General features: G+C 50.3%; 1 protein-coding gene across 1 annotated transcript; it reads right to left on the bottom strand.

The window, feature by feature from the left end:
* Positions 1-269: 269 nt before the first annotated feature.
* On the bottom strand, positions 270-8,342 carry LOC308592367 (uncharacterized protein; the record flags this gene model as incomplete). The annotated part of the gene is made up of 7 exons (XM_081203749.1): positions 270-849; positions 1,353-1,417; positions 1,696-1,861; positions 2,357-2,455; positions 2,821-3,197; positions 3,751-3,822; positions 7,946-8,342. The coding sequence occupies 7 exons, from the start codon at positions 8,340-8,342 to the stop codon at positions 739-741; spliced, it is 1,287 nt and encodes a 428-aa protein (XP_081059875.1). The 3' UTR covers positions 270-738.
* Between the last annotated feature and the right edge of the window lie 1,707 nt (positions 8,343-10,049).

The following is a 10,049-nucleotide window of genomic DNA, read 5'->3' on the forward strand; positions in this document are numbered from 1 at the left end:
TGCCCAGCCTAGAACAGGAGAGCATAGTTCAGGCTGAGGACGGCTGCACACACCAGCAGTTGGAGCAGGGGAGTGAGGGCTACCACTTGCTTGGCTCCATTGAAATGCACTTTGCCATCCAGCTTCAGGCAGCTGGTCTTAGGCATCGCTGGGCAGCACTCCTGGTAGCAGGGCACCTTGGACCCCGCGGAGCAGGGAGGGCCAGCCGTTTTGCAGACTTTGCTGCATCCAGCCACAAAGTGGGGGCCGGTTTTCTTCATCTGGAAGGAGAGAAAGGAGCAGGCATTGGCCCACACAAGTAGCAGATGCAGGGACCAGCTTGGCTGCTGTTTCAGGCACTGGTACTGTGGGGGGGTGGGGTGCCCAGAATCAAGCAGGGTGCCTGCAGAGGGTAGCTGGCACTCAGGGCTGCTGATGGGGATTTGGTGGGCCTCCCACTTTCTTCCTCAGACTTCAGATCTCTCGTCCTAAAAAGCAGACTTCCATTGCATGCTCCAGCATCCATTTAGCTAACTATTCTCATTTCAGAATCCTCACGACAGCCATCAGAGTGGCCACTGCCCACCCCTTTCCACATTGCTCTCTTGAGGCACACAGCTCCTGCTGGTTTGTAAGGAGCTTACAAGGCTCAAGCTGCATTCTAAGGCACTGCAGCAACACTTCAGGCCCCTTCCCTGTGGAAGGGCTTCATTCAGAGGGCAGAACAAGAGCGTGGGCGTTTGGAGGGGGGTGTTAACATTACAGGAACGGTACCTCGCAAAAATTAAAGCCCACGATGCAGCTGGCTGCGTGCTTCTGTCCCTTGTAGCATCCTTCTCCGTGGCAGGTGAAGCTTGAGCACACTTTCCCCTACAGAGGGAGGAAAGAGAGGCAGGCCATTGAATTGTGGACACCAGGGCTGTGCACTGGATTCAGCCAAATCCCCAGACAAATCAGGGCTGTTCAGAAGGACGCAGGCATTTGTCAAGTTGGGTTCAGACAGTCACACATCTCTGCAGGTTGGACTGGATGGCCCAGAGCCATCCATGGCTGTCAGGAAGGAAGGAGAGGCAGGCAAGGCAGACAAACCCCACAAAAAAGCCCAGACGCTTCTGGGAGGAAGTGGGCCCAACTTCTTTCCTGCCCCCAGGGATCTCCCCCTCTGCTCAACAGCTCTTCAATTAAATGATTGATCCGATGTGGGGTGGGGTGGGGGGTGCATCCCTGGTGTTGGGCAGGAGGGAGGACATAGGAAAAGAACCAGGATCCCATTTCCCACTCATCCACCCACCCACCCACTCTGAGGATGCCACCTGCCCACTTGCCCTGCCAGCAAACAAGCCATCCCTTCCAGAACATGAAGTGACACCTACATTTTTGGGGGGTGCTTTGGTGGTGGTAGTGGTGGGCGCCGGCGTGGTGGTGGGCGGCAGATCACCTAGAACAGACACGAGAGATGGAGGAGCTGGCTGAGGCCCCCATGACCTCTTGACCGACGGGAGAAGCTGTCATGCCAGACTGGCAGGTCAGAGAGAGGCTGGCTGTGGGCTGAAATCATGCCCTTCAGCTGCTCCAGGGACTGAGTCCCCAGAGCCAAGAAAGGCCTCTGAGAAGGCAGCTCTGCCCAGATGCCCCATAGGTCAGCTCAGCCTTCCCAGGGAGAAGTAATCCTGCCAAGCCGAGCATCTTAAGAGGCCTCCAATTGGGGGAGCTTACCATAGGCTGTAGCGTTGAGGAGCAGGCAGTTTGGGGAGCTGCAGCACTCCATTGAACACAAGTTCATTCTGATGGTGCCATTCTGCATGCACATGTCGGTGCCGTTGATTCCCCCACACTCACTGCTGCACCGGGCTGTGTAGCTGGTAGTGTTGAGGCGGAAGAGCTGCAAGACCCACCAAAGAGTTAGCAGGGCAAGGCTGACAACTGACCATCGCTGCATTATGATCCATGCAGAGAAGCAGGAGTGGCTGGACCCCACAGCCTCACCTTAGCTGATCCCCCCCACACTTGTAAGAACACAGTCCAGGACAGAGGCCAAGGCCACCCACAGTCCTTTGCAGCCTCTTCGGGGGGTTGTTGTTGTTATTATTATTATTATTATTATTATTATTATTATTATTATTATTGGTTTATATACTGTACCACTCTTCAAGATCTTATGGTGGTTCACAGGATAAAAATACAAGGTAAAAACACAAGTCAATAGTTAAAACAAAAAGATCAGAAGAATACCTCCCAAACCCATTTTAAAAGGCTGTAGAGTATTAATCAACTTTATAAAACCAAAAAAAATACAAATACAAAATACAGATTGACGTATAACACTTTAAAACTGTTTAAAACAACCCCACTCAAATAACACCTCCGGGCTCCCTACCTCGCAGTGTGTTGCATTGTGGCAGGTCTCTGTGCTGTTCCCATGAGCTTCGTCATGGTAGCATCGCTCCCCGGAACACTGGAAGCTCTGGCATGTGAGCTGCAGAGGGAGATGGAGCTGAACCTTCATGGCAAGAAAACTAGGCAGCTGCCCTGGCCTCCCCAGGCCAAGCATCCTCTACCCTAGTAGCACCTCTCACCTGCAACCTGGACCTGACCTGCCACCTCCACTTGGGCCTCCCAACTGAATCATTTCCTGGTTCATATCTCTGACATACAAACCTACCCAATGAATACTTCCATCTGCAGGACATTCCTTCTCACCAAAGGGCTGCAGCCAGCCAGGAGCAGACAGTCCATGTCTGCCCCACACCCAGACATTCCCATCCCATCATCTCCAACTGGGAAGTGCCCAACACGTCCCCCCCCAACACACAGCAGCATCATACTGGGTCAGTTTCTTACGTTCATCATGCCTGTGCTGTTCGCTGAGCTGCTGGGGATGAGGGGTGCTCCTGAAATGGGCCCAGGCTCTGAAAGAGGAAGCAAGAGGTTAGTAAATGCCTTGGGGTGTGAGCCAAGGAAGTCTCTCCTCCTGCTAATGGTTTCCTGAGTGGAGCAGAAGCCTTGACTGCAACCGAAGCCATGCTTATGTTTCAGAAGGTGCATAGAGGAAAGTGGCAGGAAGTTCCAAGGGTCCACCTCTTCCTCAGCCTGTGCCCCAGGGGCCTCCCTACACAGAACCTTCCCCTTCCCAGCACATAGCCAGCCAGCCCTCTCACCTGCCAGTATACAAGAGGTCCAAGTACTGAAGTGCAGAGCAACCCAGAGGAGAAAGATGCCTGCAGATGGAAAAAAGAAAGACCATGTTTGTTTCTTGAAAGGCAGAGAGAAAAGGCACCTCTGTCACCCACAGCTCACTGTAGGGGACCATCAGACAATGTCACATCAAGGCATTGATGGATCCCATTGCAGACCACTGTTCTTTAGGGCAGTGGCGGAGCTTCATGCTCTGGCACCAGGGGCAGAGAGCAGGCGGGGGCGTGGCTGGCACGGGTCCCGGGGGCGTGGCGCATCGCCTGTGGGGGTGTGGCAGCCAGTGCAGGGGGGGGGGGACAGCCACAATGGCACCCCACCAGGATCGTGGTGTCGGGGGTGGTGCACTCCCCCTGCCCCCTCTTCCTCCGTCAGTGCTTTAGGGTGGGGCTCTTGTTCTTTTACCAGATGGTTGGGCAAGCAGAAATCCAACAAACAGCCACTCCCCAATACTACCCCGGTTCCTCTGACTTGCTCAGGAGACACTCTGTATCTTCCATATATCACCTTCGCCAAGGAGCGAGTCACATGTCAGGCTGTCACCTCTGCCAGAAATTCCACCACAATGAAGCCTCTTACCCTGGGCTGGGAGAATCCGGTTTTTGTTGGGACTTGCCATCTCTAGCCAAGGGGATCTAATCCTGTAGGACCCTGCAGAGAGGGCAACAGGGAAGAAACATATGTATGTATTTCTCAGATTTCTCAGCACGCACACCCCGAGCACAAGGAGGCGATGCAAGCAACCCCTAAACTCAAGACAAAGCTGTAGAAAGGATCTTAAACAGGGTCTTGGCAGGACCTATCTCAGTTCACTAGGAGCAATGGGTCGAATGAAGCAGGGTCCTTTGCACATTCCTGTGTTTTGGTCTTCTCATCCAGGTAATGAGGCTGTGCAGTCACTGGCTAGGAATCTGATCAGAGCATCAGGTGTGCCCACAATAGTCAGGACAGTGGGCCCTTGAAAAGTGGCTCACTCAAGGAGAAAAGGCAGAAGGAGATGCTTTGAACCATCAAGCCATTTCTCCACCTGGCCAGTATAGTTGGAGCCACCTGAGCATCTGGATCTGGTCACAGTCTGCAAGGACAGAACTTGAGCTGCCCCAAGTACTGTAACATCCACTGGAGGGAGTCAGAACAGAAGACATTACACCTGCCTTCCTGGGGAAAGTCAGCTGGGTCTTTCTCTATGAGAGTGATTATGCACAGGCTGCTGTCCCCCGTCCCCCACAACAGCTTCACTGCCTCAGGCTGTTGCTAGATCCCAGCCCTGCAGCACCTCCCGGAACAGATGCTGCCAATTTTGAGCCATGAAGTGCTAAACAAACCCAGCAAAAGGAGACGACCTGCAGGGAAGACCATCCCCCTCCCCATTATTTCTGTGTGGTACCGCCTGTGTGCCTGATGCTTTTACAGGAGGGCAGCACCTTCCCTTGATGAGCTTCCAGTCTTAAATATGATCACAGAGAAAGAGGAGAGGAAGCAAGCAAGCAAGCTGGATGTGCCTCCATTTTGGCTGCATGGCCTTGGGCTTCATTGCAGAAAGCCAGGGAGGGGGTTTCACAGGCAGGCATCCTGGGAGGCAGCTCCAGGCATGCAAGAGGAGCTGCTGGAGGGAGGAGACCTTGGGATGGCTGAAGGCTGTGGAAAGAAGGTCACAGGCAGAGAGAGGCCTTTAGGTATATGAGAGCAGCAAAGAGAGAAGACCAAGCCAAGCTCAACCTTAGGAGCTTTCTTGACAAAAGAAAGTGAGTGCCAATTTGGAGCATCAAGTTGTGCACAGTGAGGTGCATTTTTAGTAACTGCCAAGCTTTCTTTGCTCAGAGACTCAGCAAAACCTAACACTGAGCAAGTCTTAGAGAAAGTCTGGCTGCTTTTGATTGCGAACTGATGGATTGGGGTGGGGTGAGCAGCTGCAGCTCTGGATCACTTTATCTATTGCAGGGGGTTGGATTAGGTGACCCTTGAAGTCCTTCCAACCCTACAATTATATAGTTCTATGATAATATGATTCTCTTGTGTCTCCTACAATTAGCCTCATGCATCTTATTCCATGTGAAACTTATTCTGGATTCCTAGAGGACAGGAAGTGCCATTATGGGTAGTTGCTGGTATAGCCTTTCCCTGCAGTGATGGAAGACACCCCCCCAACCTCCTCTTTGGGAAATCTTGCAATGTCTTCTTAATTAAAGCAAGTCATTAAAACAGTTAATATATGCTCATCAGCTTTATAAACTACGCTAAACGGGGTAATGTTTATTGGTAACACTTTCATTAAAGGGTAATCATTTTATGTCTCTATTCAATACTTATTTTGTTTCGAAAACACATAGCATGACTATTCCCAGGGGGCTTAGCAACAAATACAAAGGATTTAACAAGTAAACCCCAAGTAAAATAGGGGGGGACCAGCAGGACAGAATACATACTTAATGCAGGAACATAGAAAAATCTAACAAGCAGAGTCAGTAAGTCAAAGGCAGAATGAGAAAGTCTCTGACTGGTGCAGAAAACACACCAGTCATGGCCATAACATTATGTTTGCTGACTGGGAATGGTTGTGGAACACCGGTATTAAATTCACGGCATGTAATGCCTTAAAGGAAAATATCATGAAAATGATTTACAGGTGGTACATGACCCCAGTCAAGCTAGCAAAAATTTACCATTTGCCTGATAATAAGTGTTGGAAATGTAAAGAAACTGAAGGTACTTTCTATCACCTTTGGTGGACATGCCCGAAGATTAAGGCTTTCTGGGAAATGATATATAATGAAATGAAAAAGGTACTTAAATGTACTTTCCCTAAGAAACCAGAGGCCTTTCTCTTGGGCATTGTCGGCCAATTGGTGTCAAAGAAGGACAGAACTTTCTTTATGTATGCTACAACAGCAGCAAGAATACTTATCGCAAAGTATTGGAAGACACAAGATCTACCCACCCTGGAAGAATGGCAGATGAAAGTAATGGACTACATGACATTGGCTGAGATGACTGGCAGAATCCGTGATCAGGGAAAGGAGACGGCGGAAGAAGAATGGAAGAAATTTAAAATCTATCTTAAGGACTATTATAAACTTGATGAATGTTAGAATGTCGAGGTCTTGAGAAAGAAAGGGTTACAGCGATATAAGATTAGACTGAAGGAAAGATTAAGAGGACAGAGGCTTGACAGAAATATTTAGAAGTTGCTAAAAATCTTGGACATTGGGATGCAGAAAGGGGAGGTATGGGGGAGTCTGAGAAACAAGGTTCATGAAAAAAAGTTTATGAAACTATACGTGTTTGTATTGTTTCAAAAATTTTGTAAAACCAATAAAAAATTTTATATATATAAAAAAAGAAAACACACCAGTCAGCCACGGGCAAACCTCCTCCAGCGAGCACATTCCTGTAACCAGAAGTTGCCCCTGCCTCACCTCTGGGGCACCCCCATTATCTGTGCTGGGCATATTGGCAGGTTTGCGCAGGATAAATTCAAGGAGTCCAAACCATCTGAAGCTTCACTGGTCCACTGTGGGGCCTTGACTTGTGCCACCAAGAAGAATGACCACCAGTCAACATCCTGCAGAAGATTCCTACATTCCCGCATTGCAGGAGGTTGGATGAGATGACCCTTGAGGTCCCTTCCAACTCTACAATTCTATGATTCTATTATCTGTTCCCACCAGCAACAACGGCTCTCGCACTGAGCATTTGGCTGCTCTGTGTCTCATTCCCTGGTCAAATCTGCTTAGCCTTTAGCCTGATAACCCTCCAAGGCCTTGATCTCTTGTGGTGCTTCGTTAAGGCCATTAAAGCAGCTGCTGGTGAAGCGGTCAAAGGGGTAAGAGCACTTGCAGCAACAAGTACAAAGACCTATGAAGGCTGTGGGCTGAGTTCCAGGAACCCCTGCAGGTCCCCAAGCAGTGGCTGCCATGGAGACTGGAAAATGACACACCCAGAGGCCCAGGGCTCCTCGCTAATGACATGTGCTGTTGGCCCAGCAACCCTGTGTTTGGTTGAGCCCCAGAGGAAAAATGGGAAAGCTGTAGACAGATATCAAGGACAGAAACCCTCAAGAACAGAAGCCTATATCCTACCAGCACCTCTGGCCAGCCAAGCTACACTCAACAGTCAGCAAAAAACCTCATCATCTCAGCCCTGGGTCATCCCCACCACTCTTGACAACCACTTTGGAAGCTTGGGGGACCAGCTGAGCCATTAGTTGAAAAAGCAGGGCCTGGGCTCTTCCCTAAAGGCACTGCATATCTGAGAAAGATACCAGTTTGGATGATGAAGTGCAGCCCATTCACTTTCCCAAAACAGAGATCTGCCAGAAAGGAACTGAACACCAAAGCTCACGCCACGATGCTCTGTTCCTTTGCTTGGTTTCAACCCTCTTAGAACCTCAAGGAAGCGCTGCAAATTCAGAGGAGTCCTCAGGAACCAAAGCATTCAAGTTCTAATCCAGAAAAATATATAATCCACAGACCATCCTTCCAGCTAAGGAGCTGGAGCTTGGTAGGGTTTGGGGAATGTCTTTTCTTTCAGAGGGCCTCCACCCCACCTGATTGTTCAGGATCCCATCGTACGTTAAGGATGCAAGTTGAGGAGCCAACTCTGCTTCATCCGGGGATGGATTGTCTCACTCAGAAGCCCAACTCAATACATTTAGAGGACCAGTCCCCTCTGTAGCAGGCAGGTCTCTCATACATACACACTCTCAAACATGCACCCCCCCTCCCGCCTTCCTTAGCTAGTCCCCCAAAGGAACCCACCAGCTGCGCTCACTTACCTCGCCCTAGAAGCCTGTCTGAGCAATGTCTTCCTCCTGTGCTGGCAGAAGAGGTCCCCTTGGGGAGCCCTCCTCCCCGCCCAGGCAGAGATGGCACCAACCAGCAGGTAGAGTGGAGTGGTGGGAGAAAGGAGGGGTTTGCTTCCATGATGCTCTGGGCAACCGAGGCTGCTCTCCCCACATGGGGCCCAGAACACATGGCAGGATGAGGCACAATCACCAAGGCTGGCTTCAGGGAGTCTTTGAGTAAAGGCATCAGAGCACTTAAGATAATCCTCATAAAAGATGGGGAAAGGAGTTCCATCCTTCCCCCCAACAAAGACTGTATGCTGTTTACAATAAGGATCTGACGATTCAAGCTTTTCAGGCAGACCTCTGGTATCAGAAAGATCTGCATGTGCCGCTCAACAGCTGGAAGTTCCTCTCCACCTACGAAACATCTTTCAATGGGACAAAAGGTTAGGCTGCTGTGGAGAGGGGCACTACTTGGGGGGGCAGGTCCACAATACTGATTGCAATAGACTGCTGTAGGTGTACAGAAATAAATTAAGGTGGGGGGTGGGGTGGGGGTCTCACCAGTAATGCAACAAAACGAAAAGGATGGGGTGGAGTGAAGGGGCAGGAGACCTGGGGTATTTGGGACCACCCCCCTCATACTACCCCTGGGGAGAGGGGGGGTTACCCTTTCTTTTTTAAAAAATTCAGTCTTTAGAGTTGGCAAAGCTTGGAAGAGTAAATAGGAGGATTTTATATTGTTCTGAGAGAAATGGCCAGGGAAGGAGTCTTTGGGATGGAAGCGGGGAGAGACTGCCAGCTTTGAGGATGGAGCAGCTGCCTTGCTGAAAGGCACAGCTAGGAGGCAAAACCTACATCCCACCCTTTCCTAGAGACCTCCTCACCTGGGTGATGCATTGCAGAAACTTGGCAGAAACAAAGACCTTGCCAGACAAAGTGTAGTGGCCACTTTGGGGAGGATCGAGAGGGAGTTTCTCAAAGAAGAGAGTCTGGGTGTGTGGCCAAATGCTGCCAATACAGTTTATCAAGAAAGGGAGTCTGTGACTGTATATAAATGCTACTGCTCCATTACAAGTCTAGGGTTGTTCCTCAAGTGAGATGGAATAGGTTCTGAACTTAGCCCCCCCCCCCCTCCCCGTGGCAGAACACCCCAAATCTCCCCCAACCAGGGCACCCAAGAACACAGCTTAGTCAAATTGCCCTTCTCCCACTTCCAATCAGGCTGCAGCCACCCCCAGGTGCCCATCAGAGCCTCGCCTTCCTCAGGCAATTACAGCAACAAATCCATCCCAATTAGGGTAATTAGCCACACTCTCTGTTCCCAGCAGGTCTCTGGGTCCTTGGGTAGCAGCAGAGAAATAACAAGAAAAAGAGGAACTAAACCCAGGGAGAAGAGAAACACAGAAAGCTGCCTTATACTGAATCAAAACCATTACTCCATCTAGCTCAGTACTGTCTGCACTGACTGGCAGCAGCTCTCCAGGATTTCAAGTGGGAGTCTCTCCCAACACAACTGGGAGGTGCTGCAGGAGACCGAAACTGGGATCATCTGCTTGCAAGGGAGATGCTCTAGCACTGAGGTATGGTCCTTCCCCAGAGACTTCACAAGACACAGGTGTTACATGCGGTGGGTCATGTTATGGTCTTGCCTTGTGGCTTGCCAGAGCAGCTGTTGCCACCACCACCACCGCTGCAGCAACCTTGGATGATTTCCTTTTCCAACTAGATTGCAACCCCCTTGTCCCATACACATGTGAGACCTGCAAGGGCATGCCTGTCTTTTCCACCCAGCAACTCCCTGCCTCAGAGCCACAATAGCTGTTTTCCAACGCAAATAGCCCTTAAGACAAGTGTAAAGGTGCCTGTAGGCATTAGGATCCAAGAGCTGGAAGCAGTAGCAGGATATTTACCAGCAGCTGCTGAAGAAGCGGGTGGGTTTGGGGAAACCTAGTGAACACAATTGCCTGTCACAGCCAGGCCTTGAGTAGCTGCAAACAAAGGCACTTTCTTCTTTTCCTTCCTGCTCAACTGAAACAGAAACGGGCCTAGTGAACTACAAGGAGGGACAAAGGAACAACCCTAAAATGAT

The sequence above is a fragment of the Podarcis bocagei genome (genome assembly GCF_964188305.1).
Source record: "Podarcis bocagei genome assembly, chromosome: 7".
Lineage (NCBI taxonomy): Eukaryota > Metazoa > Chordata > Lepidosauria > Squamata > Lacertidae > Podarcis > Podarcis bocagei.